We start from the raw sequence: 24294 nt of genomic DNA, 5'->3' as shown, positions 1-24294 counted from the left end.
GACGCACCAGCGAATGGCCGTACGTAGTACCTTTTTCCAGCACCACCTCCCACACAAGTACACCTGGAGATCACCGTACCAAACGCAATCACAGATCTACCACGCTTTGATTGACAGCCGGCAGTTCTTGCAGCTGAAATACCTTGGGGTAATGGTCGACCATCGCTTAAGCTTTAGTGCGCATGTCAAATACTGTTGTGAAAGTGCATCGAAAGTCATAGATTCATTGGCCTGGATTATGCCGACCTGCCATGATCCAAAGAGTAGCAAGAGACGTCTCCTTGCGAGCGTAGCACTGTCCAAACTACGATACGGTGGCGCGGCCTGGAGCTCCGCGATAGAGGTAGAACGCAACAGATCCAAATTACGGAGCACACATCGGCTGATAGCCATGCGAGTTTCCTGTGCGTACAGGACCATATCAGCAGATGCAGCTTTTGTCATCGCGTGTATGATTCCCATCGACATAACACTGGCGTGTTACAAAGCAAGAGCTGTTAGAGAAGTACGTAAAATTCAACGATCAGCGTCAAAGCTCAAGTGGCAGGAGCAATGAGACGCATTGGCTAATCCCGCGACTTTCAGACTGGGTAAACTGGAAGTATGGAGAGTTCAACTTCTACCTGACGCAGTTCCTTTCGGGTCATGGGTGCTTTAAGCAATACCTTTATAGGTTTAAGCTTATCAGCTCGCCTTATTGCTCGGAATGCGTAGATACGGAAGAATCGGCAGAACACGCTATCTTTGTCTGTCCAGGTTCATTTCTAGACGTCAATAACTTCAAAATTTGAACGCTGAAAACATTGTGAGTGAAATGTGTTGCGACGAACAGTCGTGCCGTGCTATAGTCGAAGAAATTTCGCAAATCATGCGCGATCTGATAAGCATCAGGAAAGATGACCAAATTTGACAAGCTAATAGAAGGTCTTGGGCCTCGTATGACACTTCAATTCAAAAGCAACGCGATCTTAGGGCGCGGTATAACCCTAATGTGGACTCATACGTGTGGTGGGACTTGAAAGGTCTCACGTACTCAGCTACGATGTTTCCTGCAGCAATAGGAAGCGGAGATACCATTCGGGGTGGTCGTGCCGGGATTCTAGCTTGGTAGTTTCTCAATCGGCCATGCCTTGGGTATAAGAAATCCTGCGGGAGTGGTTGCTATGACGGGCGCGAGTTACTTTGAAAGCGTTACCTAACCGGCACACGTCTCGGGGTCTTCCGTACCAGTCTGAAGTTGGCGATAGAGGAAAAGGAGAAGAAGGAAAAAGGAGAAAGAGGATAAAGCAGAACGATGATCAAGGAGAAAGACCAAGATTGAGAAAAAGGATAGAGAAAAGGGTGAGATGTATAAGTGCATGAGCACAGCTTACATCTTGATGAAGTATCATAGGGTGAGGGGCATCTGGCACACGAAGCCCAAGGTGGTTTTAGTGGGACGAACCCACTCACGACAGCAAACACTCGGCTGTTATGGTTTGAAGTCAAATTTCCATCTTGTAAAAAAAAGAAAAAAAAACAAAAAAAAGCCTCCAGTTCTTGGACATCATCGACGTCAGATCATGTCTAGGCGCAATCATCGAGTCAGAGATGCGCCCAAAACTGTCCGTTGTGAACAACATTCGAAACCGAAACGCCCGCCTCGGTTAGATATCGCACGACTTAAGCAACCTGAGGTCGCAGCAGACTACGCGCAATCGCTTGAAGCAGCGCTGCCGGTAGAGGGCGAGCTTGACGAAGCCCCTCTCGAGGACTGTTGGGATACCATCAAGAGAGCCATCAACAGCGCTGCGGAGAACGTCATCAGGCATGGGGAACGAACACGACGAAACGACTGGTTCGACATGGAGTGTAGGAGGGTGTTGGACGAAGAATACGCCACGCGGGCGGCAATAGTGCAAAGAGGCACCCGTCGAAACGAAAGCGGAAAATCACCGAAAGCGGAAGAGGCAGCGAATCCGAATTTTTCAGGATAAAAGCGCCGCCTGAAGGTAAAGGACCTCGAGGAGCTGGCGCAGCTGTATCGTTCCCAAGAAACAAGAAAGTTCTCTCAGAAACTCAACGCATCATGCAAAGGCTTCGTACCGCAAGCCGACATGTGCCGGGACAATAACAGTGGCATCCTGATGGACAATCGTGAAGTGATAAAAAGGTGGAAGCAGCACTTCGATGAACACCTGAAAGGCGCACATGCAGAAGACCAAGACGATGTGGGAAGCTACATCGCTGCCGTAGCCAACGATGAAGAGGAGCCACTTTCAACGATGAGTGAAGTTAAGGAAGTCATTCTTCAGCTGAATAGCAACTAATCGGCTGGGATACCGGTTGATGGTCCGGATCTGGGACACAGAACATATCAAGGTCAGTCATCAGGCCGGCTTCATGGAGGAACGGTCAACGACGGACCAGATCTTCACACTACGGCAAATCCTCCAAAATTGTGAATACCTAGCCCCTACGCACCATCATCGATTTCAAAGCCGCATACGACACGATTGACCGTGACAAGCTATGGAAAATCATGGACGAGAACGGCTTCTCCGGAAAACTGACCAGACTGATCAAGACGACGGTTAATGGAACGCAGTACTGTGTGCGGATTTCGGGTGAATTGTAGAGTTCATTCGAATCACGCAACAGGGTTCGACAAGGTGATGGGCATGATGTTCAACGTGGCGCTAGAGGGTGTTATTCGATGAGCGGTGGGCGAAATGCGGGGCACGATTTTCAACGGATTCAATCAACTTATCTGCTTTGCCGACGACATTGATATAGTCGGCAGATTAACTGCATAGGTCGAGGAGATCTATCGCAAACTGAAACGAGAAGCAGTAAGGAATTAAGGGGGGGGTAGGGTCTATCACTTTAAAAAAATCGATTTTTTTATTTTTTTATTTTCTTATTGGAAAACATTTCAAGAATGTTGTGTCAAATTTTCAAGTCAATTGAAGCAAAACTGTAGAAGTTATAGGCCTTTATCTCCTCCTATCTAATACTGCAAGAAAGCAAGAGCAGAAACTTCAAACGCGTTTTTCTCGAAAGCACATTTTTAAAGTCCGTGGACATCGTCATTTGAAAACTACTTATCCGATTCTTTTCAAATTTGGAACATATTTTCTACATATAAAATACCAGACCCCAACGTTTTTCTTTTTCGATTTTTTTTACTTTGGGAAGATTTTACAGGTGAAAAATGGCGGATTTTTAAGTGAAAAATCGTAGTTTTTACTTCAAACAGCCACAAAAATTTCATAAAAATATTTTTAAGTTAAATAAAAACGTTGGGGTCCAGAAAAACATCTATTTAAAATATTTTGCTCGGATTTTTTGACTTCAGATGATTCTCTGCTGAGATACAGTGTCCACCGCAAATCCTGTTTTCTAAAAGGCATCCTCGAAAATGCTCCGTTACCGGCTCATTTTTCAATATTTTTCTACGAAAAAATTACTAAATGTTCTTTTAACAATGCTTTGTTTAATGCAAACAATTTGAATACATTTGTTTGAACGATAGCTCTAGAAAAAAATCGTGAAAATGGTGTTTTTTTATACCCGTTAGACCCTACCCCCCCCTTAACCCAATCCTTAATTAATATTAAGGATTGGATTTATTTGTCCAAGACGAAGTTGATGCTGGCCTGCGGATCCGAGACTGACCGAACCCGCTTGTCCAGTAGTAACAAGGTCACGATCGACGGCGATGAGCTGGAGATAGTCGAAGACTTTGTCTATCCCGGCTCATTGGTGACCGCAGACAATGACACCAGCCGTAAGATCCAGCGGCTAATGATCAGCGGAAGTCGTGCCTACTATGGACTCCACATGCAACTGTGGTCGAGAAGACTTGGCCGTCGTACGCAGTGTAACCTGTACACAACGCTAATTAGACCGGTTGTCCTCTACGGGCATGAGACGTGGATATTGCTCGAGGAGGACCTGCGCAAACTCGGAGTATTTGAACGACGAGTTTTAAAATCCATCTTTGGCGGCATACAGGAGAACGGAGTGTGGAGACGAAGGATGAGCCACGAGCTCGCGCGACTCTACGGCGAATCCAGTATCCGGAAGGTGGTGAAGGCTGGCCGGATACGTTGGGCGGGACATGTTGCAAGAATGCCGGCCGACTTTCCTACAAAACAGGTGTTCGCCACGAATCCGGTAGGAACAAGACGAGCGGGGGCGCAACGAGCGAGATGGTTAGACCAAGTGGAGCGTGATCTGGCGAACGTGGGATGCCCGAGAAATTGGAGAACGGTTGCCATGAACCGAGTGAGTTGGAGGTATATTGTTAAGGAACTTAGCCTTCTACTTGAGCTTGATGCTGGACGAGGAATATTTATTATAGGCTTTCTGCCTTCGATCAATCACTCAAAAACGCACAGCGGTGGCTTGCTGGCGTTTGGCTTCCTTGCAAGGTAGTCGTTGGTCTTGTGAAGGGAACGGAAAAGAATTCCCATTTCATGGGAATTGTATAGCTAGACGTTAATAACAATAAAGAAATCCAAAACGTCTGGATTATTAGACATTATTTCGATTTGTTCGGAATTAAAGGTTCTCTGAAGAAGTGAATTTCATCAAGTTTAAAACATATATTTAAAGGGTTCAAATGCTGATTGAAAACTAAAACCATCATTTTCTGGCATATTTAAGTTATCTGATTCTAAGATGGGTACGATTCTTCTTAACTGAAATAATTTCAAAATTCCGCGTCAGCACCAATGAAATTTGATCATAAAGCAAACAATTCGCAGAATACCAAACCATCATCACTGGATGCTAGAATTGAACGGAAACCATCGAGAAATTCCACCGACATCAAAGAGTATCGCACTAGATTTACTGTGAAGCATCCTCTATAGATAACCCATCCATGTCCTCCTCCAGTTGGGGTTGGAATCTGACAATGTGATGTGATAATAAAAAAAATCATCATAAGAGTATCCGTCTGAAATGAAGGGCTTGATTCAGGGAGCTCATAAAATCACTTCAAATGAGATTCAGCATAGAGGGTTTTCACGATTTCACCCGCCAGTTCTCCGTTTGACGTCCTCCTTCTGATGGTGGAAAACAGAATATGGATGGTGGCAGCAGGATCTGGATGTAATTGAACCCTCAAGAACTCCTCAAATTTCTCACACGTAGCCATCATCATTGCCACCGTCATCCTTCTTCAGCCGCTCTGCGAGATGATTTTGCCGCTTCATGTTTTGGCAACATCCAAAAAAGGGGGAAAAAGAAAATCGGGGCGATGTACGATATAAAACAATGCACGATTATTGAGAATATGCAAATTAAACCCCATCTGCTTCGTCTGGCGACGTTCGAGTTCGAATTTTCGGGCGATGAGGGTTGCCAAAAATGTGTGTATGTTAAGGTACGCCGTGATATTTCGGCAGCACACACTAAAGTTAACAATTTTAGTTGTCGAGCGAATCAGAAGCGGGCCATCAACCTCGCTCTCTCGCGCTCGTATAGAAGTTAAGGGGGGGGTAGGGTCTAACGGGTATAAAAAAACACCATTTTCACGATTTTTTTCTAGAGCTATCGTTCAAACAAATGTATTCAATTTTTTTGCATTATACAAAGCATTGTTAAAAGATCATTTAGTAATTTTTTCGTAGAAAAATATTGAAAAATGAGCCGGTGACGGAGCATTTTCGAGGATGCCTTTTAGAAAACAGGATTTGCGGTGGACACTGTATATCAGCTCAGAATCATCTGAAGTCAAAAAATCAGAGCAAAATATTTTTAATAGATGTTTTTCTGGACCCCAACGTTTTTATTTAACTTAAAAATATTTTTATGAAATTTTTGTGGCTGTTTGAAGTAAAAACTACGATTTTTCACTTAAAAATCCGCCATTTTTCACCTCTAAAATCCCCCCAAAGTAAAAAAATCAAAAAATAAAAACGTTGGGGTCTGGTATTTTATATGTAGAAAATATGTTCCAAATTTGAAAAGAATCGGATAAGTAGTTTTCAAATGACGATGTCCACGGACTTTAAAAACGTGCTTTCGAGAAAACCGCGTTTGAAGTTTCTGCTCTTGCTTTCTTGCAGTATTAGATAGGAGGAGATAAAGGCCTATAACTTCTACAGTTTTGCTTCAATTGACTTGAAAATTTGACACAACATTCTTGAAATGTTTTGCAATAAGAAAATAAAAAAATAAAAAAATCGATTTTTTGAAAGTGTTAGACCCTACCCCCCCCTTAAGAGGATCGTTAAGCTCCTCTGGGGCAGTCAGTAAGGAGCAGCAACGAAACGTTTGAAAGTAGGTACGTGTACTCTGATAATAACCGATTTAGAAGGAACTGAAGAACGGAAAGGAAACAGAAAAAAATAACAGCTGTTCCGCCATCTATGCATCATTTATTTTTGATCATCGAACAAGCTCGCAATCTTCGTTAGAGAGTGAAATCTTTGTAGTCACTTGAAGATGGAATAATTTTGAAGCTTATTTCCTCTTTAAATCGTGTGGTAGTTGTAGACCGATCTTTTTTAGAATAATACAGGCTTCAATTGCCATTTGATTTCCAAGATATAAAATTTTATAAATAAATTTTAACATAAAATTTTTTTGAGAAACAAGACCACGGAAAAAAGTTCATTTTTTTTAAATGGAATGAAATGCATATCTGCTTTTATTGATTCACTTTCCTGCATTTAATTAAAGAAATCTTCAAAAAGAATGATAACTCCGTGGATGAGCCATCATATACTACAAACAATATATTTAGTGTTATTTGAAAGCCGAAGTTTGTACAGAGGTTAATAAGGCATAATATGCCTTTTATTAATTTTAAAGAACAATAAAAAAAATGATATTTTGCATTTTGGTTTTTGGTTTCAATACCATAAATCAAAGCTTTCTCAGCCTAGATAGTTGCATATCTCTGAATCTTATCAACACAACTGTTTAATATGAATCAGGTTTAAGATAAGTAGATTTACCAATGCAGGGTTTCTCAGCTGACAATTGCTTAAATATACTGGTGCAAGATTTGATTGACACTTTTTCAGAAATGAAAAAGCGAAGCTTTATATAAAAATCGATAATTTAAAGTTTATGGTTTCGATGTTGGTATTGTGAAGATTGGTCTAAATACTTTTTCAAAAGTATTCAAAAGGTCCAATCTTTGATGATTATACGGCGAATCCGTGCACCCATAGGGAAGAACCTTATATATTACACAAATTATCTTTAGAATTTAAAGAAGCATTTACTTTTTACCTTTAACATGCAGAAAAGTTAATTTTGGATTAATGTCAGTGAATCCGTGTAACTTATCCATGGTAAGTTACTCTGCCTATAGAAAAATTATGCTTAGAACCTGTAATAAATATATCAAACTTAATATATTATCATTATGCTGAAAAACTTTAGGGCAATGGGAGCTAGAAAATGTCTACTACGACAGAATTGAGGTGAATTCGGGCACCCATGGTCAACACACATAGTAATTCAACATAATTTTTTTCTTAGATTGATAATGTGCATGAGTTGTTTTGAAAATTATTCGAAATATTCAATTTATTACAGACACTCAATTGTCAACAACTCGTGATTACGTGCACCCATGGTGAAAAAGTATATTTTATAACAAACACATTTTCGAATGAGTTACGATATCAGAAAACAAGATTGTGTTATAAAAATTTCCCCTTTACCAGTCATTTTGACTGGTCACGGACCGAATAGCTACTTTTAACGTTTCAGCCCACTGAATTCCAGCTAGCTTCAGAAAAGACTTATTTTGCCGCGTGTTTCTTTACAGCCGTCTCTTAATATTCAATTTTTTTTTCCATATTTAAAGAGAGGGCCGTATGGGAAATACGTGGCAAAAAAAGTTTTTCCTAAAGATGGCTGAAATTCAACGAAACGTAAAAAAACAATTTTTATTTCAAACTAGCTTTGCTTTACTACCCCTTCCATGGATAAAATTAATTTCGTTAAACTTATTTTTATTCAAATACGCTTTATTTTTTAACTAAAATTAAACATTTTTCAAAAGGGAACTATTTTTCAACCTTATTCTAGATTGTCTTTAATCTTGAAGGTTTTAAGGTTGAAGGAACCACCCTTTAGAAAAAAAGGAGGAATATTCAATACAATAAATAAACCCTATAAATTTAAAATTGGACTCTTTTTTAACCTACCTACCTAAGGGTCCGGCGCCGATTGGCCGATTGAAAAGATCTCCACTGCTGGCGATCCAGAGCCAGCGTCTTCACTTGCTGCCAGCCAAGGTTCTCGTCAACTGTGCGGATTTCAGCGGCTAGACTTCGCCGCCACGAGCTTTTGGGCCTGCCTCTTCTTCGATGCCCATCTGGAATCCAATCAAGCGCCTCTCTGCAAATCTCGTTTTCATCTCTCCGCAGCGTGTGCCCAATCCATCTCCTCTTACGTTCCCGAATCTCGATTTCAAGCGCCTTTTGATGACACCGGCAATGAAGTTCCACGTTTGAGATCCAGTTGCCAGGCCACCAAGCGTGGATGATGTTCCGCAGGCAGCGATTCACAAAAACTTGCAGTTTTCGCGTCGTCACCGCATATGTGCACCAAGTTTCGCACCCGTACAGCAATACGGATTTGACGTTTGAGTTGAAGATTCGGATCTTAGTTCATTCTGTTTCGGAGACTCGCGAACGCAAATCGGGCATTTCTGATCCGGGTTTCGATGTCCTTCTTGGTACCACCTCAGGCGTAATCTGGCTACCAAGATACTGGAAGCACTCCAATGTCTCAACCTGTTGGCCAGCTACCACGAAATTGGAACGATTTTCTGTGTTGATTTCCATCGACTTGGTCTTTCCGACATTGATTTTCAGACCTGCTGCCTTGGAGCTTTCGGTGAGGTCGTCGAGTTTGCTCTGCATGTCTTGTTGTATTTGGGTGAGCAAAACAATATCGTCTGCCAGGTCAAGGTCGTTCAGTTGCTCAATCGCTGAAGGATTCCACGGCAATCCTCGGTTTGGTCTACAGTCAATCGATCCAGTCAAGATCTCATCCATTACGATGAGAAAAAGTAGCGGTGACAAAATACATCCTTGTCTCACTCCAGCAGTTACCGGGATTGGTTCGGACAAGACACCGTCGTGCAAGACCTTGCACGAAAATGCCTCGTACTGTGCTTCGGTGAGATGGACTAGTTTCTCTGGGACCCCTCGTCGTCTAAGAGCAGCCCAGATGTTTTCGTGGTTCAGTCGGTCAAATGCTTTTTCGAAATCAACGAACACCAGCAGAAGAGAGTCCTGGAATTCGTTGATTTGTTCCAGTATTAATCGTAGCGTTGTGATGTGGTCCACACATGATCGTCCGGATCGGAATCCAGCTTGTTGCCGTCGGAGTGTAGCGTCTATTTTCTCCTGGATCCTGTTCAGGATCACTTTGCAGAGTACTTTGAGAGTTGTACAGATCAAAGTTATGCCACGCCAGTTACCGCACTCTGTTAGGTCTCCTTTCTTCGGGACCTTTACGAGGATACCCTGCATCCAGTCGACCGGGAATGTTGCAGTATCCCAAATGTCAGCGAAAAGACGGTGCAACATTTATGCTGACAAGGCAGGGTCGGCTTTGAGCATTTCAGCAGGAATGCAATCGATTCCAGGCGCTTTGTTGGATTTCATGTCCTTGATTGCCGCTTCTATTTCAGCCAGCGAGGGCGCTTCCGAGTTGACGCCATTTATGCGACTTACTGTTGGCGCCTCGAGCTGCGGGTTCTGTTGGCCATTGCTATTTGTAACTCGGAAAAGTTGTTCAAAATGCTCAGTCCAACGCTTGAGCTGATCTGTTCGATCTGTCAGCAGCTGACCTGCTCGGTCTTTTAGCGGCATTCTTGCATTAGTCCTTGCACCACTAAGGCGGCGAGAAATATCATATAATAATCGGATATCTCCAATGGCGGCGGCTCTTTCTCCCTCTTCGGCTAGGGAGTTTGACCAGGCTCTCTTGTCTCGTCTACAAGCTCGTTTAACTGCCTTTTCAAGCTCCGCATATCGTAAGCGGGCGGCTGCTTTGGCTGACCCGGTACATGCCTGCTCAATTCCGACTTTCTCCGATCATCGATCATCCTCCAGGTTTCATCCGACATCCATTCACTTCGTCTTCCACAAACTTTACCGAGACTACCATGGCTCGTCGTGATAAAGGCATTCTTGATTCCACACCACTGTTCTTCGACTGTTCCGTTTGTCGGCAGCTCCGAGGCTCGGGATTCTAGCTGTTCAACGTATGCCCTTTTCACCTCTGGATTCTCAACCGGCGGACGTCGTACCGACACCCGACTTTCTCCTCGCGCCGTTGGACACGCGCAACTCTCAGTCGTATCTCGCCAAGGACGAATATTTTACTTACTTACTTACTTAATGATCCCGCGCCGATCCTCCGGTGCATAGGGCCGTGGTAAAAGACCTCCACTGTTGACGATCCGGAGCCAGCGTCTTCACCTGGTCCCAGTCAAGATTCTCGTCGACAGTTCGAATTTCAGCGGCTAGGCTTCGCCGCCACGAGTTTCTGGGTCTGCCTCTTCTTCGATGACCTTCTGGATTCCAATCTAGCGCCTCTCTGCAAATCTCGTTTTCATCTTTCCGCAGCGTGTGCCCAATCCATCTCCACTTACGTTCCCGAATCTCGATTTCTAGCGCCCTTTGATGACACCGGCGATGTAGTTCCTCATTCGAGATCCAGTTGCCAGGCCACCAAGCGCGGATGATATTCCGCAGGCAGCGGTTTACAAAAACTTGCAGTTTTTGCGTCGCCACCGCATATGTGCACCAAGTTTCGCACCGGTACAGCAATACGGATTTGACGTTTGAGTTGAAGATTCGAATTTTTGTTCGTAGAGATATCTGGCGTGACCGCCAGATGTTTCAGAGACTCGCAAACGCAAATCGGGCCTTTCTGATCCGGGTTTCGATGTCTTTCCTGGTACCACCATCAGGCGTTATCTGGCTACCAAGATACTGGAAGCATTCCACTTTCTTAACTTGATGCCCAGCTACCATGAAACTGGAGGGATTCCCTGCACCCACAATTCAGCCTCTGTGCCAATGGCGGCATCATTGGTACAAGGCATCATTGGTACAAGAAGATAACGCGACCGGTGCTGATTCGATTTGCTCCCACCGGCATTAAACTCCCAAGTGACCCGAATTGCGTATGTCTGAAAGAAACAAAATAAAAAAGAATTCACGTCCCTCCCTATCGCATCACAAGACGAAGAAGGATAGAAATAAATACCGGGCAACACCAGGCAGCCAGCGAACCAAGCACTGTGCGTTTGAATGTAGCAAAAGCAACAACAAAAACATCCTTCTAATTCAATCCCTTCAATCCACCGGCAAACAACCCCGGATAAGCTGTGCGTGGGTATGTATAAAAAGCAACAACAAAAACATTCCTTCGATTCACCAGCAAACAACCAACGGCCAAGCTGCCCGGCTTTAGCAGCTGTGTATATGTAGCGTGTGTATGTAATAGCAGGCAGTAAGCAAAGCACAGTTCTCATTCAATGGGTTTCCCGTTCCTTCACTCCCGTTCCCTTTCCCGTTTCCATCTTAAGACAAAGGAATGCATTGAAAGAAGGCCAAACGCCGGGAAGCCGCCGTTGTGCGTTATTTTTTGTGATTGATCGGTGACAGAAAGCCTATGACAAATATCCCTCATCCTACATGAAGCGTGAATAGTACACTGGTTAAACTGCCGGTCTGGCAAGACGCTTTGATTGGTAATTTGAGTTCGATTCTCTCTACGGCGCTGTGGTTTTAATTTTTATTTTCTTGTTTCTGGGATGAATTATCCAATAGGAAATAAATCCCATAAAATGTTTTTCTTGTTTCGCTTGAATGTAGTGGTCATCATTTGGTTTGAAGCCGAGTCCTTATGTCAGTTACGGTTTTTCAAACATATCGTTTTCGGCACAGTGCACATTTCAGCGCATTATCGGCACAGAGATATGCTAAATAGGCATTGGATTTTTGCAACCTCTTCTATGGGTGTGTGTTGATCTCCATCGACTTGGTCTTTCCGACATTGACTTTGAGACCTGCTGCCTTGGAACTTTCGGTGAGGTCGTCGAGTTTGCTCTGCATATCCGGTTGCGTTTGGGTGAGCAAAACAATATCGTCAGCCAAGTCAAGGTCGTTCAGATGCTCCACACCCACAAATCAGCCTCTGTGCCAATGGTGGCATCATTGGTACAAGACATCATTGGTACAAGAAGATAACGCGACCGGTGCTGATTCGATTTGCTCCCACCGGCATTAACCTCCCAAGTTAACCGAATTGCGTATGTCTGAAAGAAACAAAAAAAAACGATTTCACGTCCCTCCTTATCGCATCACAAGACGAAGAAGGATGGAAATAAATACCGGCCAAAACCAGGCAGCCAGCGAACCGAGCACTGTGCGTGTGTAGCAAAAGCAACAACAAAAATATTCCTTCAATTCAATCCGCCGGCAAACAACCACGGCCAAGCTGTGCGTGTGTATGTAGTAAAAGCAACAAAAAAAACATTGCTTCAATTCAATCTACCGGCAAACAACCACCGGCTAAGCTGCGCATGTGTAGCAAAAGCAACAACAAAAATATTTCTTCCACACCGGTCAAGCTGCCCGGCTTTGGCAGCTGTGGATATGTAGCGTGTGTATGTAATAGCAGGCAGTAAGCAAAGAACAGTTCTCATTCAATTGGTTTCCCGTTCCTTCACTCCCGTTCCCTTTCTCGTTTCCATCACAAGACAAAGGAATGCATTGAAAGAAGGCCAAACGCCGGGAAGCCGCCGTTGTGCGTTTTATTTTGTGATTGATCGATGACAGAAAGCCTATGACAAATATCCCTCGTCCTACATGAAGCTCGAATAGCACAGTGGTTAAAATGTCGGACTGGCAAGACGATTGAATTGGTAAATTGAGTTCGATTCTCACTACGGCGCTGTGGTTTTAATTTTTATTTTCTTGTTTCTGGGATGAGTTATCCAATAGGAAGGAAATCCCATAAAATGTTTTTCTTGATTCGCTTGAATGTAGTGGTCATCATTTTGGTTGGGAGCCGAGTCCTTATGCCAGTTACGGTTTTTCAAACATGCCGTCTTCGGCACAGTGCACATTTCAGCGCATTATCGGCACAGAGATATGCTAAATAGGCATTGGATTTTTGCAACCTCTTCTATGGGTGCATTGTTGAAGGATTCCACGGAAATCCTCGGTTCGGTGCACAGTCGATCGATCCAGTCAGAATCTCATCCATTACGATAAGAAAAAGTAGCGGTGACAAAATACATCCTTGTCTCACTCCAGCAGTTACCGGTCTTAAAAACGACTACACGCCAAATTTCATGTTGATCGATTCAGTAGTTTCCGGAAATTGTTCGAATTGTGACATATTTTTATTAATTTTGTATTGGTGCCCCTCCTTCTTAATTTTGAAGGTTTTGATCGCATTATAGAAACCATTGCCGGTCTTGAAAACAGCCACAATCCAAATTTCACGTTGATCGGTTCAGTATTTGCCAGATATTATAAGTTTTGTCATATGTTAATTTATTTTGTATGTGAGCCCCCTTTTCCCCCCTTTCCCCCATCTCCGCTTATAGATGATGACGATCTATGTTTTTAGAAAGTACTATACCAGTTCAGGAAAAATGTGAAATTATCTAAATCCAACGAGTAAAAACCCTGCTTGTTTTATCAATTAAAATTTTATGGAGATAAATAAACCAACCTGTTTGAAATCCCAAAAAGAAATTAAACTCAAGGTTTTATCTAGTTAAAGAAAAAGATGAACATATGAAAATTTTAATATTTAAAGGTTGACTTCTTATCAGTATCACCAACAAAAGATACAATTTTCTCGTTGGTTTGGATAACGTGCCGCCACTTCGCCTACCCCTTTTCTGATGTTATATATTTTTGACGAACTTAATATAATGAATTTTGTTCTAATTACCGTCAATAAACACTGCAAGTTCAAGACATTTTCTTAAATTTATCGTTCTTAACTATTGCTCAATCGCTCTGATTGTTATGATACGATTCATCATCATCGCCATACCTAATAATAATGCACCGCTGCTGCAAAGTCCAAGGACAACGAAGGTTCCCTTCCTTTTGAGTAAAGTGGGTTAAAATGCGCGAACCGCGGCGATCTTTATCGATAGGGCCAAAGGCTTTATCGAACTCATTATTTAGTCCGGTACCTAGCTAGTATCGAAACAAATGATGTGATAAAAGTGAATAGCTGAATGAGCGCCTAGTTTAGTGTTGTTCCATGAATCAACCCGGCGGACGACGTTAATGCGATTGTAAATTTGCTGCTGCTGTCTCGGGCAAAAATAGATAGGTACCTTCGAAAAAAAAGGTATACTACGGCAAACTTTAAACCAGAGCTTACTAAAAGCGCCCAGCATGACATGCGGCAGCTAGTTCAGCACTTAAGCAGCTTGTTGTATTTAGTTCGGTATGCTTCATTTTGCATGTTTGGTCACTGATAAAATGTTGTTATGTGTTGAATTTTTATAATGCTCTTAAAACCGCACCTGGTTAAGTTACGACCGAAATACTTAGCTGTGAGGTTATTTATTTGTGTATGTCATTTCACAGCTCACTGGAGTATGATTCAGAATTGGCGTGTTGTTATTGACTAAGCGGTAATCTAGTGTGTGTTTGATTAAAAAAAAAGTGTGTTCTTTTCCTTTCTCGTTTCAGCTTCACAAAATGTGCCCCATCGATGTGCGACACCCCGAAGAATGTTATCCCTACAAGTTCGTCTGCTCCCAGCGGAAGGAAACTGTCAATCACAACATCTTCTTCTGTAGCAATGGCTGCGGCGGATGACGATCAGCCACCAGCATCAATAACAACAACATCGATGGGAACAACGGCAACCACAACATATGCCAATAACGGCAACGCACCCATATCAGTGTCGAATGAACCGTCTCAATTACCGGCAACTTCCGCCTCCAGTCACGAGATGGTGCCGCAAATGGCGGGGAAAGTTGATACGACGACTCTGGGGGCGACGGGAAGCGCAGGACGACGCTCGATTTCACGGGATTTGTTTGTCGGTTCCAGCGATTCGGTGCTGGAGGATGACTTTCAGACCGGATTCCAGAACATCGATCAGGACAAGGCGAGGTGCCAGCAAAGTAAGTGTGAAGAATTCGATTAGCAGCTTCATTGAAGAAGTACTTATATACTCATGTGTGGTGGGAGTATTTTAATCTTAAAAAAAAGTAAGTTGATTACATCATGCTCCTTCCTGTGCTGATTATTGTTCCTGTAATGTTACAAATGTTCATACAAAAATCATATTAAATTTCTGTGATACAAAGTCAATAATATCACAACACAACATTTGAATACTAAATTTATTGTTTTTCAATTTATAGCTCCAATTAATAATAAAAGGAATGAGGAATAGCTAACAGATGAATCATTTTTATTTTGCAAATATCGATGTTATGAAAAACTTGAATTGGTTGATAAATTCAAAAATCTACTATTAGAATAAAATTAGACATTTATAGCATTTTAATCAAAGTTTTTCATTTCATAAAAGGGAAAACTTATTCCTGAAAGATTTGTTATTCAAAAATGAAATGATGAAAAATACAAAAAATACAAAAATAAAAAAATGTTAAAAAAATACAGTGAGAAGAAAAATGGGAAATTAATTTCTCTAAGATTTCAGCAGAAATGACAAAAATAATTCAAATAGATTCTTATGATTCTGTCTTGGTACATTTCATAACCGAAAAAAACTTATATTTAAAGGACTAAAATCCGAAGATTGCAGGTACAACTCCTGTTGGTGATCCGTTGTATCATTTTCGAGTAATTCATGATATTTACGGCTTATTTCTTCAAATTCAGCCGCATTCTACTCAATAACTCTAGAATATTGGATTTTCGCTTGCTCCTGCTAGCATCCTCATTGGATGTTATCGTTATCAACTACTGAGAATGCGTATAAGCAACCAACGAAATGTTAGTATTTGGTTGAGAGATTTTTTTTAATCTCTGCGGGTTAGTTGAAATAAATTTACCGATCACTTTGACACAACTATTGTTTCATCTAGCCATCAGGTTCTTGAAACTTTCTTAATAAAACATTAGAGAAGCCTGTGCAAAATTTCAGCTGTTTTGAAAGTTTTCCTAGCTAGGGTTGCCATCCGTCTTTTTGAGAAAATATCCCATCGTCTCGCCTTTTTCTTAAAATGTTCCACTTTTTTTCTGAGAAAACTTTTGTGATAGACTCAACCCTCTCTGTTTATACCACTTCGAAAAAGTGGGTCCATGCTTGATGAAAACGCTTCTTATAAATTCTATCCTCGATCATTTTCCCGTAATTTATTTCTAATCTTCTTTTATACATCTATGATTTTTACAATTAGAAATACTTACTTAAAGAACATGACATTCATCGGCTGTAAAAATTAAAACACACAATTTTAAAGTTTTACTGGAAAAATCTAAATTTAGCCTCAATTTAAATTCATTGGTTCAACACCGAAAATATTTTTTGTGTTTTTTCATGAAAATTGGCAGCATTTAATCAAAATATATAAAACGAGTTTTGATGAAAAAATATAAAATATATTTTTTCATCAAAACTGAGTAGATATTATATCGTATTTTAAGGCTTCCGAAAAACTGTTCATGAGTATTTCGATAAAACTTGCTAAAAAAATTGATTTTGACGCAAAGATAAAAATATTAATAACTCAATTTTGGAAGTATGGTGAATAAATCTGTGCAAATCCAGGTTTTTTTCTACGAAATCAAGGCAACCGGGCCGAAGCGAACTTTTCCTAAATTTTGTGTCAAATATCTGGGCAAGTCCGTGTAAAACTGACCAATCTGGCATGCATATCTTAGCATCACCATAACAATCTGGTTCAGATAAGCGTTTCTTGAGATCGTTCTAGCGATGTTAATATCTTGAATGTAAAGCTTAAGGAAAAAAGTCAAATTCCGTTTAAAATAGAGCAAGACTACCGAGCAAAAATAATCTATTTTCAATCAAACAATTAATGAATGGACGAGTTAAATTGAACAAGCTTGGTAGATGATCAAAAAATATCGTTTAAAAAATTGAAAAACTTTCAAAAAAATTTGGATTTTAAATTACTCTGAACTGCAACATTTTTGACTTGAGATTTAAATTTTTGAAAAAAAATTTCTTTTATCCATATTTTATTACTTTCCATGAACTTTTTTAGCTGAAGGAACGTATACATATGTATAGGAATGGTAATGAAAATAAGGTTTTTAAGAGTTTCTGTAATGTCCCGCTGTTTTCGGCGATGTCCCATTTTTTCGTGAAATGTCCCGCTTTTTTCTGAAAGTATATGGTTAGCCTATCCTAAGCGTAAAATAATTTGATAATAAAAAAACAATTTTTCTACAACTTAATTTTTATTCTGATGTATTTTTTCCGAATTTTACCTTCATACTTTTTTGATCGAACGGAAACTTTCCGAATGAATATGTATATGAAAAACGCAAAAAACGAAAACTTTGAAGCTCGTTATCTTAAAAACAGTATTGATGCTCTTAAATAAAAAGCTTGCAATATTGCCTGGTTCTACCCTAGTATGCCCGAATATTTAATGCTTAATATGGGAGGAGTCGCATTTGTCGGATTTTGTTAAAAACAGATTTGATCCGACCTCGATATATTCACTTTATTTGCATGAATCAACTTAAAATCATATTGAGTCATTATAAAATTAGTTTTTGCGTTCAAAAACGAAATTTTGCCAGCAATTTTTTTTTTATTTACTAATTTTTAAGCAAGTTTTATCACTACATTATTAAATTTTTTGTCAAAACCAGCAATACCGGTATTTAGGATGTTTAAAGAACATACACAAAATTGAGGTCTAAACTGAGTTTAACACTAGAAGGACCGGCAAATTGAATATACCTATTCGGACCGCGACCAGTCAAAATGACTGGTAAAGGGAAAATTTTTTATATCATAATATTTTTAACTTTTTTCTTTTGAAATTATTTTGTTATTTATTCGATATCATTTTTGTTATGAAATGGAAATATTTCTTCACCATGGGTGCACGGAATCACCTCATTTTCGCATAGTTGACGAATGCGTGTATGTCATAAAATAAATATTTCAAATAATTATCAATAAATTAAAACACATTATCAATTTAATTATAAAATCATGTTAGATGGCTATAGGTTTTGACCATGGGTGCACGGTTTCACTTCAATTTTGTTTTAGTAGATATTTTCTAGCATGCACCGCTCTGAAATTTTTCAACACGTTGCCTGTAAATTATACCTGATATTGTAGGTTATAAAGCATACTTTTTCTATTAGTAGAGCTATTCACCATGGGTGCACGGATTCACCGCCATTCATCCAAAATCATTTTTTTTTTGCATGCTAAAGATAAAGAATGAAGACTAATATAGATTCAAATGAAAAATTGTGTTAAATACATGGTTTTCACTATGGGTGCACGGATTCACTGCGTTTTAATCAAATATTGGACTTTTTGCAAATTTTTAAAAAGCATTTTAACAAATCTTAACTAAACCAAAGTCGAAACCATGTCTTTCGTGCTGAGACATACTGATTTAAATAACGATTTTAATTTTAAGTTCCGTTTTTTCATTCCTAGAAAAAAAAAATATTTTAATTATATCTTGAAATAATAAATTCATTTATTTATTATTTAAAAACAGGTTTTTGCAATCGTATATTTATCTGATAAGATGAACATCCAAGAAATTGGAAAACGGTTACCATGGACCGAGTGAATTTTAGGAATTATATGCATCAAGTTATGTCGTGCGACGGAAAACAGTGAAAATAAAAATCATGAATCAACATTGTCAAATGTTCACGTTGATTTGTTTTTCCTTTAAAGTTTTTTGATTGATCAATATTGCATTTCAAATACCTATCATATCTAACTTAAAAATATTATGTGTTCTGAAGCAAGTTGAAAACTATTTATTTCTATATAATTTACAACGGCGAATTTACAGCCATTCCGTGCACCCATGTTGAAATATCTTAGCGCCGATGTGGTCTATCAGATAGGCTCTCGCGAATCTGGTCGAGGTATGCCAGGCGTACTGGGTTCGATTCTCAGTATCGGTAAGAAAACACTTGGGTTCAAACCCCATAAGTTGCCTACAGGTAAGATGTGTTTCTTCTTATAATAAGAATGTTCAATAAGAATGTTCAATCAGTTGCCAGCTGGCCAGGTATATACACGGGTGCCGGAATACCTGTAAGTGAACTTCCATTGGAAATTTGTCGAACCTAATAATCTAAGAATGCATGTGAACACATACTTAGGCAGAACTGCGGTGAATGCGTGTACCCATGATGGATAACCAACATATAAAAAATATTCCGTGCACTCATGTTGAAATATCATTTAAATTATTCAGTTTCATAGCTGGTGTCTTCAAATTTGAATAAATGAGTACACAGTTCATAATTATTTTACTCATTCTAGTTTAGTATAAAACATATTTATCACCTAAAACTACTCGGTTTCTCGAATGGACATGTGTTAAATCTAACACAACTTTTACAAATCTTGATGAAATTTCGCCAAATTTTGACAGAATGTTTGATTATAGTTGAGCAACAAAACGGACTAAAAAAATTGGGAGTCAAGTGCTTGAAGCGCCATACAGCGGCCAATCCGAGAACTTCTTCTACAAATTTTTATGACTTCGCATCGAAAATCAATAATTTCATTACGAATGACACACTCCTGCCCACCATAATTTAACTAGGGCTCATTGTCTTGAATGTAGATTGCAAATGAAACCAAAAGCAAGCGAAAAAAATTTATCTTGTTTGAGTTATAGGGTTGTGATTTTTACCAGTCATTTTGACTGGTCACGGTCCGAATGTCCATGGCGAAATTTTTCTCGCTTATTAAAAGAGCTAGTGAAATAAAAAATACACAGTTTTGTAGAGATTCAAAATTCATGAAAAGTCGTATTTTTTGAGAATTTTTAGAGCGTAGTGTTTAAAAGATATTCAACAAACAAAGTGGCCAACCAGTCATTTTGACTGGTGCGGTCTTTCTAGTGTTAAGTTGAAAAACAACAAAGGCGTCTCATGAAATAGTTCGTTCCAAGTTTATAAATACATGAAGAATTTAATTTTAGTTTGTTAAATTTATATAGCTTCCAAAGAGTAGATTAGCAAGCAAGCCAGCATTTGGCATCCTCATAAACAACTGATTGAATCCCAGAAAACAACCCCTCAAACTATAACCAATCTGTTGTAAGATTTCTTTGAATAATTTCATGTAAATGATTTTTTTCATCTATTTTTTATGGACTTAAGCCTCGTGGGTTTATCCATAACACAAGGCAAACACTATTCACATTTTCCCTAGGAATATTCCCAAGTAACGCCGATTGTTTTGTATGACCCTTTGAGCCTCTCATGAAACTTAAACTTGGTCTAGAAGCCTACACAGCATTTTTTTTTTTGCTGGAAACCAGCAAAATTTTGCTGGTTTTTGTCCCGCTGACTTTCCAGCAAAATTTCCAGCAATTTCAATTGCTGGAAAAAACAGCAAACGTTAATGCTGGTTTCCAGCAATTCAAATTGCTGGAAAATCAGCAATCCAGATTGCTGGAAACCAGCTATTTCTTTCAACACAACCGGCAGTATTTAGTATGAAATTTATATTTCAATTCAAAATTAAAGTTTAATATTGGCTGTGCATATAATAAGCAATAAAAACAATTATTTTCTCCCATTTTTAATGAGGGATTAATTTATTATCCAAAAAAAAACTTTTTTTTTCACAACTTTCTAACACCGGCTCTGGCGTAGCCGCTTTGTGCCAAAATGTTGATCATCCGCCACCTGTAAAAATAATTGATTAGTATCTTCTACGGAATATCTACCTGTACAATAAAAACTTACCCTTGACTTGATGCCTGGTTGCTAGAATATAGAGGAAAATAAAATAATTATATTAATTTAACCTTAATTCGTAAAATAGAATCTCACCTTACTTCAGCGTACGAAACAAAAACAAACTCCAAATTGACAACTCGATTGCTGATTTTCCAGCAAACTGGATCAATTGCTGGAAAGTCCAGCAATTTGAAAACCGATTGCTGGATTTTTCAGCAAAAATGACAAGCACATAACCGAATGCTGAAAATCCAGCAATTCGAAAACCGATTGCTGGTTTCCAGCAAAAATTTGGATTGCTTAACGTTTCCAGCAATTTTTTTTGCTGGAAATCGAGGCAAAAATTTACAGTGTACTATAAAACTCTTAGAGCAAGTTCACTGGTGTTGGGAAAAAGTGGTAAAACTTTTGACACTTACGGCACATTTTGAAAATTTTGCCATGCAAAAACATTTTCAAGATCTGTGGCCTTCTAGTTTTTTTACAACACGTGTTGTATTTTCGCATGCTGTGATGTAGAAATTGCAATATTTCTATCAAATACGGCTAAAATAGAAACAGTGTTGTAAAAAAATACAACGCTCCAAGATCTTGAAAACATTTTTGCATGGTAAAATTTTCAAAATGTGAAAATTTCTACCACTTTTTCCCAACACCAGTCAACTTGCTCTAAATGTTACTTGAGATGGCTTATTTGGGGCGCTGATGCATATTCAATTAGTTTTTTTTCCTATTAGCCTTAGTGTTCGAGATAACTTTTGAAAATGGGTAAAAATTCACATTACTAAGATTTCGACAATTCAGTGATCAACTTTTCCGAAGACCGCCAGTAACTTTGAAGAAAAATGCTAAAGAAGCTTTCTTTTATCATTTTTTTTCAAAATAGATTCTTTGATATTTCTTAAAGCATAAGTCAAATAATTTTGCAATTTCCTACAAGGTTTTTAATGACATAAAATCTTCAATATCAAATACTCAAAGACTTTATTCAATGGTGTCAGAAATAAAGCCTGTCCCGACTCAAATTGCATCACGGGAAAAACGCTGTAAAAATTGTTCAATTAAATTCTACGTGAAAATAAGCATAAAGATAATTTAAAATGTATTATTGACACTGCATTTTTTTAATTGTCGATTTTTTTTAAGCTGGAAAAAATGGCGTCACTCGAAGACCAACGATGCAAATTTATTTTGTTTAAAATTTGAAAAAATCCTTTATTTTTTAAGAAAATGTTGCAAAAGAACTTAAAATTATACAGTTAACGGCGAAGTTTTGCTATCAAACGATTTTGGAGCTCTTATTATTAAAATGAAGAATAAATTCAGTTATGTTCAGATGTTTAGTTAGTGATCATGATAACCGTGTGGTGACAGTTTTAAGTGAAATTTTTATTCTTTGATCAGGGCACTGTGGGCTGACTGTATACACTTATACTTCAAAAGGCTGGTTGAGACTATGATTTAAAAATAGTCGATGATTTCTTTGAATTCAGCCACAGTTTTTGAAAACTCAAATACAAGTATTTCACAAGCTACTTGCTAGCATCCTCAGTGGGTTATCAACGATGGCTGAATTCAAAGGAATCATCGACTACCTTGAAATAACTGTATACAAAATGGAAACCCAGAATGTTTATTAAAACTTTTTAAATTTTTAATGATATTCCATCTATGGTGTGATAAAATAAAACTAATATATGATTTTGCTAACTTATAATACGTGCAACTAGCATTCAATTGTAATTTAATCTTTTCTTCTGGATCAAAATTTACAATTTACATTTTCGTTTTACAGTTTCGGATGTACAGCTGTAAAACTACTGATCGATTTTGAAAAAAATAGAGTCATTTTGAAATCCTCTTAATAGCTGATATATTTCTATTGACTTTGTTCAGTTTAAATGGCTTCGAATAAATTGAAATAAATACGAAATTGATCGATAAAAATCATAGTTCCAAAAAAATCCTGAAACTGCCGTAAAAATATTCTGCCAAAGCTTTTCGTATCTGGTTCTGCATTTTTGAGTCAGTTTTAAAGCTGCAGGAAAAGCTGCAGTCAAATTATGTACAAAATTTAATGAATGGTCTTAGGCTGAAACTGCCATTGCATGAATGTGGTATTTATTTTGAATATAATGGATATGCCTAATGCTCACTAATGTGTTATATTTTATTGCCTGAAAATTCGAAAAGGATCGGACAACTCGTTTTTTTTAAAGCGGTTTCACCGTGATGCAATTTGAGTCGGGCAGGCTTTAGTTGTAGTCTTATTTATACATTTTTTTTTAAATTTTAAACTTTTATTATTTCAAAGCGTTGCAGTGTTTCTGAAACTAAAATATCTAGGCTTGATCTGAGTTTTGATTGATGATTCCCAAAATAGAGGTGATAGACAAAATATGAAGAATTGTTCGATTCAGGACGCAAAAATCTTACAAAATCAGTTGTAGAAACAGAGGTTTGTCCGGCCGAATATGTGTGAGAAAACTTCTGGCAACCTTAACTTATTCCCTTTTGACTCTGCGGTCCTTCTCAGTGAAAAATTCATTCAAAAGTTTAGCTCAAGTTCAAAGGATAACTGTTAAATTCTAAAAAGTTTTCCAAAATGAACAATGTACCTATTCCAAAATTTCCTGTCAGAGAACGCAAGTAGTTTTTTTTTGGTTTTTAGCAGAAGTTTCAACGTTCGCTTGAATAAAGGAATTTTTAAGTGAAAACTGGGAATGTCACAACAAGAAGTTAACCTCGTCTATATATATATATATATATATATATATATATATATATATATATATATATATATATATATATATATATATATATATATATATATATATATATATATATATATATATATATATATATATATATATATATATATATATATATATATATATATATATATATATATATATATATATATATATATATATATATATATATATATATATATATATATATATATATATATATATATATATAAACTTAACATTCAATTTTGATTCGGGAAAAATCATTCCTTGAAATGCTCGTTCTTTTATCTAAGGTTACTTTTGAATTGGAAAATCTGATTCGCCTTTTTTAATTTGTACTGAATTTAAATGTAATATAAAACAATATAATATTTCATAACTTTAAAACGTCTCAAAAAAAAACATATATATATATATATATATATATATATATATATATATATATATATATATATATATATATATATATATATATATATATATATATATATATATATATATATATATATATATATATATATATATATATATATATATATATATATATATATATATATATATATATATATATATATATATATATATATATATATATATATATATATATA

General features: G+C 38.1%; 1 protein-coding gene across 1 annotated transcript in view; it reads left to right on the top strand.

Annotated features, from left to right (window-relative positions):
* Window positions 1–24294, top strand: part of LOC129744087 (protein disks lost) — an 819210-nt gene that overhangs the window by 624202 nt on the left and 170714 nt on the right. The window contains exon 3 of the mRNA XM_055736446.1: window positions 14706–15148. Coding sequence (XP_055592421.1) covers window positions 14706–15148 — 443 coding nt within the window. The remainder of the gene's footprint in view (window positions 1–14705; window positions 15149–24294) is intronic.

This window comes from Uranotaenia lowii, chromosome 2 (genome assembly GCF_029784155.1).
Source record: "Uranotaenia lowii strain MFRU-FL chromosome 2, ASM2978415v1, whole genome shotgun sequence".
Taxonomy (NCBI): Eukaryota; Metazoa; Arthropoda; class Insecta; order Diptera; family Culicidae; genus Uranotaenia; species Uranotaenia lowii.
The sequence above is the reverse complement of the archived record's forward strand: the minus strand, read 5'-3'. Positions and strand labels throughout refer to the sequence as shown.